Below are 16,948 nucleotides of genomic sequence, written 5' to 3' on the forward strand. Positions count from 1 at the left end.
GTACCCGCGCGTAGGGTACATATTGCTACCCCTAGTAGACTCCTCTCACGATCTATATAGTTTAGTGAAAAAATGTATTTGTGTATGTAATATGCAAAAGTTATATTTCAATAAATTTAAAGTCCAAATGTTTTATTTTAGCCATTTATCAATATTTTATTCTATTTGTAATAAATTTCAAGTTGCAGTAAAAAAAGGATTAGGGTTTAGAAAAATAAAAAAATTAGAATAAAAGATCATTTTTATTAATTGAGAATATTTAAAAGGGTTATTTGTAGTCAATAACCTAATTCTTAGTTGACTTAGCAAAGTTACATATCTAATCTAATTTAAATATTGAAATTCAGTTATAATCTGATAGATGAAATCTTTTTCTCTAAACACATAATTGTTTTTTTTTTAAATATAAACAGAAGAAACAGCTTTCTAGAGTTATTACATATTTTTGTTGCATATTTTTTATTTATATATTTAAAAATCACACAGAAAATCATTCACTTATTTTCATAATAAATAATATTTTTAAATTTTAAATATTTTACTAATTAATTTATACTTTTATATCATATATTTAAGCATTTATTAAAAAATAATATTAATATAATAAATATAATATAATAATAAAAAGAGAAAAGGTGATCTGAACAAAATATTGTATGAATTTTTTTTTTTGATAAATAAATTCCATCTGAACAAAATATTGCATGAATTTTTTTATGAAAAGGTGATCTAATACACGTTCTAAAATAGAATTGTAATATATCTAATGTTCAATATTCTTATAATGTACTTATTTCATTGAGAATCTTTAAAGTCAAAACCTCTTCTAAAGAGAAAATAACTCTTCTGAAGTTTTTGGTACTATTGATAACAATACTATTATTTACTAGTCATGAAATTAGCAAAATAAAAAAAGTTAATAATTTTTAATTTAAGTTGATTATTTAAATGTAATATTCCTATATTTGTAAATTTTGGTTTGAATTGATGATCTCTAGTATAGTTGTAAAAATCGGACTGGACCGACCAATTTAACTGAAAAATCGGTGAACCAGACCTAATACCGGTCCGGTCCAGGTTAAAGACTGTTTAAGGTAAAGAATCGAAACGAATCGGTTAAATTCGGAATAAATCAGTGAAACCGATCCGGTTCAAATTCAAACCGCTCGAGTCACAGTTTTGAATATAACATGGATGGAAGATTGTACCGCTCAACTGCAATGCTTCTTATTAAATTATATACAAACTATAATACATATAGCATTTTTTTATTTTATTTATATTCAATTTATTTTATTTATATTCAACATGAAAGATTGTACCACTCAACTGCACTCAACTGCAGTGCTTCTTATTAAATTATATACAAACTATAATACATACGTGTGTAGCAACCCTCAATTTAAAAAAAAATATAAATATAAATAAATTATAATTTATTTTATAAAATTAGAATTCCTTATTTTTTTTTAAAAAAAATTATTATTGTTTTTATTATTAGTAACTGAACTAATTTTATAATAATTTAAATTTAATCAAATCTATATTATTATTATTATTATTATTATTATTATTATTATTATTATTATTATTATTATTATTATTATTATTATAAACATTGGATATAATTTTCATGAATATTATATGTATTATAAGTTTATATAATTTTACTCCCTAGTATTATAAATTTACTGTTGTTATTATATTTATTACGTTACTATTATTATTACTATTATTACGTATATTATTATTATTATTACATGATTATCATTACTATTACTAGTATTATTATTACTATTATTAATTATAAAACATGAAAGTGAAAGGCGGTTTATAATTTACATTAAGTTACATATATATTATTATCATCATTATATATGGAATTGTGTGTATATATATATATCATAAGGCTTGTATAATAATAAAGAAAGCCAAGGCGGTGGCTTATAGGCTTCCTTAAGCCATATATATATATGGAAGAGCGTAAGAGAACGAGGAAAAAGAAAAAAAAGGAAGAGCGTAGCCGAGAGAGGAAAAAAGGAAACTTAAACCCCACCAAACTTCTGGCTTTGATTTCTTGAAATTCGTAACTCCAATCAAAAATCTAATCCGGTAAGAGTATTCGTAACCTCCTCATCTACACGTTGGTACCATTTTTTATTAGTAGAAGTTGACAGTGACGTAACTCCTCTTTCTTTTGAATTTGGCCAACGGGAGTTTTAGGAGGCATAAACGATTCTGGACATTTTTTTCTTCAATAACTCAGTCAAAAAGCTTCTCCGGAGCTTTGAATATTTTGATTCTGTACGAAGGTATGGTTTTGGTTTCTCGTAGTTAATGTTTAATGTCACGTGAAAACTTAGGCTAGAAGACCTTAAGATAGGAATGAACTGAATGTATAATTGATGGATTGTGTATATGGTATAAAATGTGAGGTTTAGCTGTTGTCAATAATTTGGTGTTGAAGTTGGTCGGTTTGGAAAAAGATTTAATATTGGGATTTGTTTGATTATGAAATAATTTGTTACTGGAAATGATTTGAGTGACTGAGAGGTGTTTGGTTTGATAGTTGGGACCCTTGAAGGGTGGCAGAAATTTGAGTCTTAGAGGAGATAATGCCAAAATTTCTTTAAGAATTGGAGTTTGATTTGAGGTGGTCTTTTAAAAAGAAAGAGATTATTATGTGGTTTGTGTATTTGAGACTATTTGTTGACCCTCTGTCGCAAGATGTGACCGGGCACTTTAACTCCCCGGATTCCCCCATGGGCATGCATATAAATATGAACATTGAATATTATTGAGCTTGGAGTTTAACTCCATGGAATACTATATTATTGAGCTTGGAGTGTGACTCCATGGAATATTATATTTGAGCTTGGAGTTTGACTCCATGGAATATTATTGAGCTTGGGGATGCGCGCACAGAGGGACTGTCCAATGGTTAACTACCAGGACTTGCCGGGTTGGATGTATAACCGACAGATGAGACTCATCAGCCATAGGACAGGCATACATCATATGCATTTGTTTGTTTGCTTGAGTGTGCATTGTTTTGGTTTGCTTAACTATTTAATTCTGCTTATCCGCTACTTGTTCTACATGCTGTAAATGCTTCTCTATCTGTGTTTTCCTTGTTTGAACTGTATGTGTATGTTTTCTTAGAAATCCTTCTTGGCGAAAGTGTGAGGAGAGAGGATTGTTTCACCAATGATTCGGAGGATTAGAAGAGACAGAACGTGAATTATTAGATTAAAGTTAGATTCAGAATTAGAACACCTTAGACAACTTACCTAATTTCTGGTTTAGTTGAATTCTTAAGCTGAAATCTGAGTGTCGAAGTTCTAGGAATGCCTCTGGCTTTCCCGAGACCTTTTATGTTAACTATGCGGACACCTTTACCATACTGAGAACCTCCGGTTCTCATCCCATACTATGTTGTTGTTTTTCAGATGCAGGTCGAGAGACACCTCGTTGAGCGTTTGGGTATCCTCTTTACAAGCGAAGAACGGTCTTTTGGACTGTCATATTTTGTTTTAGGCTATGTATATATGTTTATAGAATCTCCGCATGTATATTTTGTGTTTTGTCCCTCCTAGAGGTCGACTTGGAGATACAGGGTTTATTTTGTGGTTTGAGTTTTATTTTGGGTTGTACATATACATAATTATATACTCTGGTCGGCCTTAGCTTCGCAGGTCGAGTCTGGAGCTTGCTATCTGAGTTTTGGAACTCTGATATGTATATATATGTGTTCAGTTATATTTCGATTTTACATGTCCGTTTTACGAATATCCATGCGAGTGTGTCACGATTTTCTGTTTATCAATTTGTTTAGCTTGTTCTTCAAGGCTCCTAAATATGATTTCACCCAACTACATCTATGTAGATATCATTTTCTTTTAGAGGTCGTAATACCTTGCCACCTCTGCTTTACGACTTAAGCGTAAGGCCCTGTGTGGTAGGGTGTTACATTATGGTATCAGAGCAGTTCGTTCCTATAGAGCCTGAGGGATGGACTGATTATGCTTCTGGGCATACTCTGGGTGTGTGTATGTGCTATTAGGATATCTGATTGATATATGTGGCATAAACGTTCATGAGAATGCATTTGGAACTTGAAGCATTAGACTTGCGATATTGAGACTGATCAACTTAATATCACTTGTTTGGTGTGTGAAGGGACCAGATGTCGACTCACGGACGCGGTCGCGGCCGAGGTAGAGGTAGGATAGGCACTGTTACTCCTGGCCTGGCAGGGAATGATCCAGTAGACTTCATGGCTGCCCTGGGAAATATGGCTGCGGCTATGCAGGCGACAGCCGAGGCACTGGGTAATCAGATAAACCAGGGTAATCACGGAAACAATAATGATGAGGACGGTCCCATGACACTTGCTGCATTTCTGAAAGTTCACCCTCCGACCTTTAGGGGAACCTCAAATCCCACAGATGCAGATAATTGGATTCAAGCTATGGAACGGGCACTGCAGGCTCAGCAGGTTCCTGAGGAGCAATGGGTTGAGTTTGGAACTTATCAGCTGCAAGGTGAGGCTCAGCATTGGTGGCAGGGGACACGACGTATCCTGCAGCCAAATGGCGCTGTGATTCCTTGGGATTGGGAGGTTTTCCGAACAGAGTTCTATAAAAAATACTTTCCTAATTCAGCCAGAAATGCCAAAGAACTTGAATTGATGCAGTTAAAGCAAGGACAGATGACTGTTGCTGAGTATACTAGCAGGTTTGAGGAGTTATGTCACTTTTCTCGTATTTGTCAAGGTGCGCCTGATGATTTTGCTGAGTGGAAATGTATTAAGTATGAGGGAGGTCTTCGAAGTGATATTCTGAGCTTCGTTGCACCAATGGAGATCAGAGTGTTTTCAGAACTGGTAAACAAAAGTAGAGTTGCTGAGGATTGTCTGAGAAAGGCGACATCAGATAAGAGTGATCAGCGAATTTTTGTTAGGAGAGATCAGGGAAGGAACTTCGCCCCTAGAGGACAAGATTTTAAACGAGGCGGTTATACCCCACAACCACATTTGGGTCAGAATAACTTCCAGAGATTCAGTAATAATAACAGCCAGGGAAGAGGCAAAGGAAAGCAAGCTCAGACCCCACCGAATGATTTAACTTGTAGAAGGTGTGGAAAGTACCACCCGAATACTCCGTGCAGGGCTGGTTTAGGTGTATGCTATTACTGTGGTGAAGCTGGGCATTTGTCTTGGAATTTTCCAGAAAAGAAGAAGAATCAAGAAGCTGGAAAGGCACAACATCAGGGACGCGTGTTCACTATGACAGCGGATGGTGCTGGAACCGCAGATACTCCGATTAGAGGTAATCACGCACTGATAATCGAAATTTCTGACTGCCTTGCGTAGTAAATAGCACGTAGCATTCATTGTAGTACATTACCGAGTTGTGAGCCTTGTGATTTTCAATTGAGCGATCGACTAAAAACCTCTGAATGGTGAGACAGAACGATAGTTGATCAGCCTAGAAAAGTGACTAAATTCTTGGAGAATAATAATAAGAGTGGCGCAGCAGTAGTGGGTTGAATTATTTTGAGTATACAACTTAAGTTATACATAAAGAACCGAAAATGTTGAGCGTTATGCGGGACAGTTACCTGAAACCCAGAGATGGTAAGTTATGAGGAAGAGACATGACATAGGTTGAACCCGTAATTGATAATCGGTTATGTGTCAAGAGAAAGAGTAAGTTGTGATAGATTTAGTGTCAGAGGCTGAACCAGTTTCGATAGTATTAAGTGTGATGGCACCATTAGAATCAGCAGAACTTAGGAGCTAGATGAAGCGAGTATTAAAAGCGATAAACCCGTCGTTCTAATACCAACCTGCCTTATAACCTTTCTGCATCGAGTTTATCTTGTATATTTCGCTTTGCGTAGACTTTTAAGCCATAAGAATATCCTGAATTTGCAAACTAAACATGTCAAATCCTTCTATTTTTCTTTGACATGTTTAAGAAGGGAAGTTACGTTAGTATGAGTCTCTTCCATTTTATATCAATTTTCGAGGGCGAAAATTTTTATAAGGTGGATAGGATGTAGCAACCCTCAATTTAAAAAAAATATAAATATAAATAAATTATAATTTATTTTATAAAATTAGAATTCCTTATTTTTTTAAAAAAAATTATTATTATTTTTATTATTAGTAACTGAACTAATTTTATAATAATTTAAATTTAATCAAATCTATATTATTATTATTATTATTATTATTATTATTATTATTATAAACATTGGATATAATTTTCATGAATATTATATGTATTATAAGTTTATATAATTTTACTCCCTAGTATTATAAATTTACTGTTGTTATTATATTTATTACGTTACTATTATTATTACTATTATTACGTTTATTATTATTATTATTACATGATTATCATTACTATTACTAGTATTATTATTACTATTATTAATTATAAAACATGAAAGTGAAAGGCGGTTTATAATTTACATTAAGTTACATATATATTATTATCATCATTATATATGGAATTGTGTGTATATATATATATCATAAGGCTTGTATAATAATAAAGAAAGCCAAGGTGGTGGCTTATAGGCTTCCTTAAGCCATATATATATATGGAAGAGCGTAAGAGAACGAGGAAAAAGAAAAAAAAGGAAGAGCGTAGCCGAGAGAGGAAAAAAGGAAACTTAAACCCCACCAAACTTCTGGCTTTGATTTCTTGAAATTCGTAACTCCAATCAAAAATCTAATCCGGTAAGAGTATTCGTAACCTCCTCATCTACACGTTGGTACCATTTTTTATTAGTAGAAGTTGACAGTGACGTAACTCCTCTTTCTTTTGAATTTGGCCAACGGGAGTTTTAGGAGGCATAAACGATTCTGGACATTTTTTTCTTCAATAACTCAGTCAAAAAGCTTCTCCGGAGCTTTGAATATTTTGATTCTGTACGAAGGTATGGTTTTGGTTTCTCGTAGTTAATGTTTAATGTCACGTGAAAACTTAGGCTAGAAGACCTTAAGATAGGAATGAACTGAATGTATAATTGATGGATTGTGTATATGGTATAAAATGTGAGGTTTAGCTGTTGTCAATAATTTGGTGTTGAAGTTGGTCGGTTTGGAAAAAGATTTAATATTGGGATTTGTTTGATTATGAAATAATTTGTTACTGGAAATGATTTGAGTGACTGAGAGGTGTTTGGTTTGATAGTTGGGACCCTTGAAGGGTGGCAGAAATTTGAGTCTTAGAGGAGATAATGCCAAAATTTCTTTAAGAATTGGAGTTTGATTTGAGGTGGTCTTTTAAAAAGAAAGAGATTATTATGTGGTTTGTGTATTTGAGACTATTTGTTGACCCTCTGTCGCAAGATGTGACCGGGCACTTTAACTCCCCGGATTCCCCCATGGGCATGCATATAAATATGAACATTGAATATTATTGAGCTTGGAGTTTAACTCCATGGAATACTATATTATTGAGCTTGGAGTGTGACTCCATGGAATATTATATTTGAGCTTGGAGTTTGACTCCATGGAATATTATTGAGCTTGGGGATGCGCGCACAGAGGGACTGTCCAATGGTTAACTACCAGGACTTGCCGGGTTGGATGTATAACCGACAGATGAGACTCATCAGCCATAGGACAGGCATACATCATATGCATTTGTTTGTTTGCTTGAGTGTGCATTGTTTTGGTTTGCTTAACTATTTAATTCTGCTTATCCGCTACTTGTTCTACATGCTGTAAATGCTTCTCTATCTGTGTTTTCCTTGTTTGAACTGTATGTGTATGTTTTCTTAGAAATCCTTCTTGGCGAAAGTGTGAGGAGAGAGGATTGTTCCACCAATGATTCGGAGGATTAGAAGAGACAGAACGTGAATTATTAGATTAAAGTTAGATTCAGAATTAGAACACCTTAGACAACTTACCTAATTTCTGGTTTAGTTGAATTCTTAAGCTGAAATCTGAGTGTCGAAGTTCTAGGAATGCCTCTGGCTTTCCCGAGACCTTTTATGTTAACTATGCGGACACCTTTACCATACTGAGAACCTCCGGTTCTCATCCCATACTATGTTGTTGTTTTTCAGATGCAGGTCGAGAGACACCTCGTTGAGCGTTTGGGTATCCTCTTTACAAGCGAAGAACGGTCTTTTGGACTGTCATATTTTGTTTTAGGCTATGTATATATGTTTATAGAATCTCCGCATGTATATTTTGTGTTTTGTCCCTCCTAGAGGTCGACTTGGAGATACAGGGGTTTATTTTGTGGTTTGAGTTTTATTTTGGGTTGTACATATACATAATTATATACTCTGGTCGGCCTTAGCTTCGCAGGTCGAGTCTGGAGCTTGCTATCTGAGTTTTGGAACTCTGATATGTATATATATGTGTTCAGTTATATTTCGATTTTACCTGTCCGTTTTACGAATATCCATGCGAGTGTGTCACGATTTTCTGTTTATCAATTTGTTTAGCTTGTTCTTCAAGGCTCCTAAATATGATTTCACCCAACTACATCTATGTAGATATCATTTTCTTTTAGAGGTCGTAATACCTTGCCACCTCTGCTTTATGACTTAAGCGTAAGGCCCTGTGTGGTAGGGTGTTACAACGTGCATTCTATGATGTAGAAATGAAATTGTTTCTACATATATAGAAAGACATGTGTCAATATATTAGTAGTTTACGCTGATGCTTCTTGGATGGAGAAAAATTAATTAAAGTACACAATTATTGATTTCTTGGACCCACAAAAAGAGAGTGTGTGACAGTGTATTTATGACATAGAGATAACTTAAAATTATTACCATATATATGTATTTGTAAATATAAAAATATATTTTATAAAAATATTAATAATTTGAATTAGACCAAACTCTTAAAATTAGAACATTTCAAATAATATGGAAGGTGAACGATCTTAACCGTACTACTTCCATCTACCGACGTTTTTTATTAGAATTTACACTAAATCAATTCAAATAATAACAAGGCGGGATTTGAATCCCCAACACTTACTTAAGCAAATTAGTGAGCTAACCACTAGACCAAATTCATTAATTAGTTAATTAAAACCGCCTATTTCTTCTGTTATTTTGAAACTGCTCATCTTTTCTATTATTTGAAACTGCGTATCTTTCTTATTATTTGAAATATTCTATTTTTAATAGTTTGATTTAATTTAAATTATTAATATTTTTTATTATTTTCAAAAATTATATTTTTATATTTACAAATACACATATCTCGTTTACACTATAAACGAGATAATTTTTTATGTATTTCGTTTACAGTAAGGAGATTTATGAAAATTGAAAAAATACGCATATCTCGATACGGGTAAAATTATCTCGTTTACAGTATAAATAAGATAAGAAATGCTGACGTATTTTTCTAATAATTTTTAAAATTATTTATTTCAGAAAATAAAACATTTATTTAATTTATTATAACAAAAAATTATCACATATTATTTGATTTATTGTTAATAAATAATGGTCTTAATTCTAATCTCTTATCTTGTTTATACCGTAAACGAGATAATTTTACCTGTATCGACTATCGAGATATGTGTATTTTTTCAATTTTCGTATATCTCCTTACTGTAAACGAGATACATAAAAAATTATCTCGTTTATAGTGTAAACAAGATATGTGTATTTGTAAATATAAAAATATAATTTTTGAAAATAATAAAAAATATTAATAATTTAAATTAAATCAAACTCTTAAAAATAGAATAATTCAAATAATAAGAAAGATAAACAGTTTCAAATAATAGAAAAGATGGACAGTTTCAAAATAACAGAAGAAATAGACGGTTTTAACTAACTAATTAATGAACTTAGTCCAGTGGTTAGCTCACTAGTTTGCTTAAGCAAGTGTTAGGGGTTAAAACGTCAGTAGATGGAAGTAGTACGGTTAAAATCGTCCACCTTCCATATACAAATTATTAATATTTTTATTATTTTTATAAAATATATTTTTATATTTACAAATACATATATCTCGTCTACATGGTAATAATTTTAAAATTATTTATTTTAATAAATAAAATATTTATTCAATTTATTAAAATAAAAAAACCTAATACATATATCTCGTCTACATGGTAATAATTTTTAAAATTATTTAATTTAATAAATAAAATATTTATTCAATTTATTAAAATAAAAAAACCTAATAAATTGTCTCTATGTCATAGATATATTGTCACACACTCTCTTTCTTTTTGTGGGTCCAAGAAATCAATAATTGTATACTTTAATTAATTCTTCCCCATCTAAAAACCATCAGCATTAACTACTAATGCATTAACACATGTCCTTTTACACATGTAAAAACAATTTCATTTCTACATCATAAAATGCACCAATACATATAGCATTTTTTTATTTTATTTATATTCACTTTATTTTCATTATAAAATCACTTATTTTTAAATCAATTATATTTTATTTAACTATAAATTTTATTAAATATATACAAATTAAAAAGAAGATAAATAAATTTTTTTTATTAATCATAATTTATTTTTTCTTTTCATGATTATATGATATTTATTAATATTATTTTTTTAATAAATTATATAATAATAGGTAAAACTCACATGCAGTTGTTTTCATATGAAGTTGATAGTTGAAAATCGTTAAATGATATTTAGTCAAACTTGTCAAATCATCTAACGATTCTTAAATATCAACTTCACATAAAAACAATTGTATGTGAATTTTTACTTATAATAACATAATAATAAAATAAATATAAATTAATTAATAAAATATTAAAATTTAAAAATAATAATTATTTTTATAAAAACAAAATAAAAATACTTATAAAGTTATAATAAAAAATAATTAAATTTTATATAATTATTTAATTATACCGGGTTGACCGATTCGACCAGTGACCCACCGATTGAACCAATAATCCAGTGACCTAGTAACCTGACCGATTCGATTACCGGTTCGGTTCTGATAACTATGATCTCTAGTGAGTAGGAGTGGTGGAAGAAAGTTGAGATTTGTTTAATGTAAGAGAAAGATGGATAAAAATTACTCTCCTTTTTTTTTCTATATTTGTATCTATGATTTTAGCAACCAAGATACAAAAACAATTTTGTTCCCATTTCTGTCTTTAAATTTTCCATCTCTATTTCTTTGTCTCTATATTTGTCCCAAAGCACAATCCAAACGGAGCCTTAATTAATGAAGGATGAATCCTCAAAGCTGGATTAGTTGCCTGTAGCAAAAATTTTGGACTTCAAAATTGTCAAATTGATACAATCAATAATGATGAAAAAATGTGTATCTAGACAAACCCTACACTCTTTTCTCCCCATTTTTTTTGTTTGCCTGTGGTGTCTTTCTATGATATGCTCTTTCTGTGGTTTGCATAATAGTTCCTACTATCCTTTTAAACAAAAGAAGCAAAACAAAACCATTATAGAGATATAGACAAGAAGAATATGAGATTCTCTAGCGAGAGAACAATAGCTGATGCTGATTGCTCTACCTGTCTTCTGAAATGTGGCAAACACAAATCCAGGATCATCTCTTGCATTCCATGACATTGCCGGAACTGTAATCTCTCTAGTTTGGTCGAAATGAACATGGTCAGAAAATGAATGGCTGTGAGCACTGAAAATAATCCTGCAGACATGTCAAGGGATCTCATTACTATATTATCATTAAGAAACGATAGGGCATCAACTAGAAAAATAAGGAAGTTCAATATTTGAGCAGCATCCCACTATTACTTGAGGAAAAGTTAAACCAAACCACGTAGAGATATTCAAAATTTCTAAACATTCAATATAAGGATACAAACTGAATTGGCTTTCAGAATTCACATTGCAACAAACTCCCAGTAAACCAGATTATTATCCTGGATAACGATTTGTTTGGTATTTTTATTGAATGCTGGGTGTGTCCTGAAACTTTAGATCGGCTCCTATTGATGATGCTTGTTATGGCACTGCAGTATATGCCATTGTTGTTGGGATTATTTGCTTGGAGCATAATGCTTGCAGTTTAAATGACAAATCTTTTGACAAGCAAGTTTTGTGCAATACAATTTGACATTTGGCATCTATTTGGTGTAAAGCTTATGATCTATGAAGAGGACTTCCCCTCTCAACCATATTGAGAGAATGAAAAGCTATGCTTTATAGATAAATCTGTTGTTTATAGAGAATGAAGAACTATCTTGTATTATCCTTCTTACCTTAATGAAATTTTTCTTTTATCCAGAAAAGAATTATCCTGTATAATAATAGGATAGAACTAAAATTATATACTAATACACAACCATGCAAGTAGTTCATATTCAATACCCACTATTCAAATGAACTCTTACTAAAAAGAACTCAATAGTCAATAATATTAGAGGGGTAACTGAGGGAAAATCAGGGTGAGAATAGCAGATGCCAGATGCATTACAGGCTTCACCGAAAAGATCATTCTGCATAGCCTGCATAGATAAGCTTTGTGGGTTGCAACTGGCCTCTAGGGAGCATGGAACTCTGTCTTGAGAATATGAGGTTTAGAGAAAAGGACCACGTAATATTTAAAAGTAGACGATAATACGCTTATCTCTCTCATTCTGTTCACCCCTAATGTAAATAATCATTTTTGTACCTCCTCGACTTCTCCACCAATCTTCTCTTCTTCAATCTTCCTTTGCCCCAAATGTTCACAACATATGCATGTGGTTAGACTTAATATAATCCAGGTTGGTACAACCATTTGTGAGAGGTTATTTTCATCCTATAGGAGCGTAACAAGAATGATTATTGAAACCCTAAGTTCAACCTCTGTTTATAAGAATTTTGAGACTTGCTCCTTGGAAAAGACCTCCCATCAATGGAGTGGATGAATGATCAATTGCTGATATTTGGCTCGGTAAGAATCAAGTAATTGCTCAGTTTTTGTTTGTTCTCATTGGTCCTCAGGTTTTCTCCATGTGCAGTAAAAAAAATAAAAACCATTTGAGAGACAGGGAAGAAATCGGATAGGAAAAATGTCCGTTTGAGGCAGAGGATGAGTGGCACCTAACAGTTTGCACTATACAACATCATGGATACCAAATCTTTCAATTTTCAACAGCTCAGGGCTCATATCAATATCAAGTCTCAAATCCTAGCAATAACCTCTTTTTTATACCAGCAAAGAGAAACTATATAATTTTTCCAGCAGTATTTAGTTCCAGAAAAATAACTAAGCAAAATACTGAAATAGTAATGGAGAGCAAACTTATGACAAGATGAATTGCAAGTTTGTTGCAACTTTGATAGAAAAAATAAGAGATATCATGTGTGTATTTATTATATGAACACAAAAAATATCTGGAAGTAAAAACCTCAGAGCAACATTGATTACCTTGGCTTCAGAGCTCGTAAAATGTACTCAGAAGCATTTTGCGGAAGGGTATGACGTAATTTGTACAGACCAGCTCCAATATGCTCCCTGATACAACCAGAACAAAATGAAATAGAAAGTCTCAGCATGAATTCTGAAAGAATGTGTTGAATATTGCCTTCAAACTACAAAATATATGTTATTATTTAAACAAATACATAACTAGTTAACTACTGACTGTGTGCATGAATCTCCTAACTTTCTAGAGTACTATAAAACTCAATTTCTTATGAGAGCTTTCATTCAAAAAAAAAAAGAGCAAGAATGAAAATTGAAATCACATGAAGAATTAAAAGATGAGTTAACAATTTAACATACAAATTGATACTTAAATGAATCGGGCTTTAACATATTAGTCCAACACATTTGAGATAAATTTATTAAATCAAAATTCTTTGGGCCAAAATGCATATTAACCTGAAAGAAATGAACATATGAATAAACCAGATGATCCGAAACTATATGATCATCCTAGCTACTACATAAGAAAGCAAGAACATGATGACAGATGACATGACCTTTTCTGAACCGTAGCATATTTTATGATAAGAAAAAAAAAGGTGCAGTATATCATTTATATGAAGGATATCCAGTTATCCACTAACCTGGGTTTTGAGACCTCATTTAACCCCTCAATTAAAGAGATAGGTGATCTCTTTAAAGTATCAATGCCACCTTGGCGCTGGTTTCCTGTTTGTTTCAAAGGAAAATGGAGTAGAATTACAGGTCCTGATCCAGATGGCATGGAGTGAACCCTCCACATGAAGTTATAGTTGGCATCTGTAGTGTTGATAGAATCATTTATTCCTCCTGTTTCATCGAGAAATTCTAGACTTTCCCTCTCTATTACCTTTTCAATACCAAACCGTAAACTATTGTTACCACAGAGTAAGGCCACAGCATTCAGTGTCACAAAACTGATATTATTAATTTCAAATGCACCACAGCCAGAAGGATCCAATCCTGGTAATTTGCTAGAAATCCAGTTAACTTTGTTGAGATCAAGATCACTGCAGTCTCCAATATCCCTATCACCAAGAACAGCATGGAATGGAAGATCGACAAAGGGGCCCAAAATTTGGTAAAACTGCTGAAGCACTGACGTCCATTTGCTTCTTGTCAACTCAGAACCTTTTGCAGATACATCTCCCAAGACAAGAAGCAAATCAGGCTTCAAACTTTCAAAAGATTTCTGGCCAGATGTTGCATTTTTAAATTAAACTGGTTGGATAAATGAAACTAATACGTGGATGTCAATGTTCAAATTCAACAATGAGGTAACCCGGAATTCCAATCTCAGCAGCATGCTTGGCAGCACAAACTCTTGCATACTAGTAAAATTTATCAATTACAAGACTATAAACAAGAAGCCACATTAATCAAGTATCACTGAAGTATAATACGCAAACAAGGAAGGCAGGGAATTTCTCTACTGGTTACATATTACAAAAATATATGTTCCTTAGAAAGCCTAAGGAGATAAAGAGTGTATGTGATCAGATAGTGAAAATTGCATAAATATAAGATGACGGGGTTTAAATTTTTGTGTATCGCAGCATTGTTGAAACTACAATTACTTTACATAAACACATAATAGAGAGAGTAGGAGTCTCATAGGCAGTGTTGGAGACAGTTCCAGCATAAAAGTATAGAGACATTGAGAGACAAAAACCTGTCTGGGAGGGGAGACAGGTAAGATGTCTCTAACTCAGGACAGATGTTCTTTGTACTTTTTGTCCATCCAAAATATGGGAATAGTGGGAACTATGAATATATTTTTTCCGACACTACTATCTCAATATCTATATTTTGTAACCTAGTGATTAGGTTCCTACTTATCTGCCTCATTTAGAATAAAATAAAAATACACATTGAAAAATAGGTTTCTATTTAACAAAAGCACAAGGCTGCTTTTGCAGCCTAAGTGTATACACCTACTCTCAAAAATTTCTCTGTTGAAGCTGAGTTCATACTTCATAACAGTTATCTTATCCAGAAACTAGTAGAAAATGCAAGAGTAAACCTTGAACATAAATTTATTATCAAACATTAATTATTCAAACAAAGAAAACATTCTTCATTCTTTTGCCTCGCCAATATTAAATGAAACTTCTTCAGGGAAGACTAACATGAATCTTTAGAAGACAAGTTAGGAGTCTAATACTTGAGAAATGATTTTTGTACACACATAATGTCATATCATAGCTCATGCCGACATCCACCTCCACCACCCTTAAATTTTGGCCCAATTCTAATGAATCAAAATTAGCTAATTCTAAAGAAATGCAAAAGCTAGAAAAAGTAAAGAAAAGTACTAAATTGCTAAGAATTTCTTTTATTGTCCTTATATCATTCTCAAAAGGTGCTTATAGTACCATATAGGCATATAATGGTAGTAGAACCTTCCACTCCAATCATATCACCTATTGACACCTTGTCAAAATTGTAAAATATCCTAAGTATTTATTATTCGTCCATAACATATAAACATCAACCCATACTCTTAACACGCAAAAACTTATTTTTCACCATAGGAACACCCCACTCTCGGTGTGCTGCTCAACTGCTCAAGTACCATTTCCCTTAATATTATGATGTGAGTAAAATCAGAACATAGCAGCTTACATAATAATTACCAATAAGTTAAACGCACAAGAGAAAGTGAGAAGTCATTCAATAAAAAAACACATCAGAACATTTTAACAAACACCTGGTGCGCAAAACAAAAAACACATTAAAACCCAACACAAGGTTAGTAGCAAAACCTAATTGAAGCAGCTACTATCATTGAACTACAAGGCGAGTTAAGGAAGTACCCTAAAGAACTTGGATATGTAGTAGTCCCTGAAAAAGACGCTTAAATAACCAGACTCAGAGCCCAACAAGAGAAGGTCAGCGACAAGCATGACCTTCAAGTTTTCAGGGTCGTCTTCAAATTTGGGATCTTCAAAGGGGTCAACCAAGTTGCATGCGGGTGTGGAGACCCACTCCTCGAACACAAGGAGGGAGGCTATGGCTACTAGAGACAACACCTTCAACCCAACAGTTAACCCCATTCTTGGATTCGAGTGATGCATGAAAAAAGGGTGGGTTTGGAAGAAAAAATGGGTTACTGGGAACCAGTTGGGTGTGCCATTACTGTGGCAGTATCATCCTCTCGTGTTTGGCTCATCTCGGTCAAATAAATATGGAGCTTAAGCGTAAAGTGACGATTAAAAAAGTATCAATTAGATCCTCTAAAATAGTAAATGGGGACATATATGTCCTTCCTTAAATAAATAATATAAAATTAAATTAAATTATTCATGTATTTCGTTATTTAGAGTAGTGCATATTTTATTATTATCACATGAGTAAAAAAATGATGTAGTTTTAGATAATGAAACATTTATTATCTTTTAAGTTTTCATATATCATTTATCAACTTTTCTCTATTTATCATAATTTTATCAAAATAAGTAAAGTTTCGTTTCAAAAGTTGTTATCTACATGACTATCTTTTGTAGATAGACATGTCAAAATAATT

At 32.4% G+C, this 16,948-nt stretch overlaps 2 protein-coding genes across 2 annotated transcripts; one reads left to right on the forward strand and one right to left on the reverse strand.

The window, feature by feature from the left end:
* The first annotated feature begins 4,186 nt into the window (after positions 1–4,186).
* LOC130949169 (uncharacterized) lies at positions 4,187–5,374 on the forward strand. Its single transcript, XM_057877967.1, has one exon. It carries the CDS (start codon positions 4,187–4,189, stop codon positions 5,372–5,374), a length of 1,188 nt encoding a protein of 395 aa, XP_057733950.1.
* A 5,647-nt stretch (positions 5,375–11,021) lies between these two features.
* Positions 11,022–16,623, reverse strand: LOC130947803 (uncharacterized). Its single transcript, XM_057876515.1, has 4 exons — positions 16,239–16,623; positions 14,028–14,614; positions 13,384–13,470; positions 11,022–11,655 (listed from the first exon to the last, which is right to left on the reverse strand). The coding sequence occupies exons 1-4, from the start codon at positions 16,497–16,499 to the stop codon at positions 11,412–11,414; spliced, it is 1,179 nt and encodes a 392-aa protein (XP_057732498.1). The 5' UTR covers positions 16,500–16,623; the 3' UTR covers positions 11,022–11,411.
* Between the last annotated feature and the right edge of the window lie 325 nt (positions 16,624–16,948).

Source organism: Arachis stenosperma, chromosome 9 (assembly GCF_014773155.1).
Source record: "Arachis stenosperma cultivar V10309 chromosome 9, arast.V10309.gnm1.PFL2, whole genome shotgun sequence".
Taxonomy (NCBI): domain Eukaryota; kingdom Viridiplantae; phylum Streptophyta; class Magnoliopsida; order Fabales; family Fabaceae; genus Arachis; species Arachis stenosperma.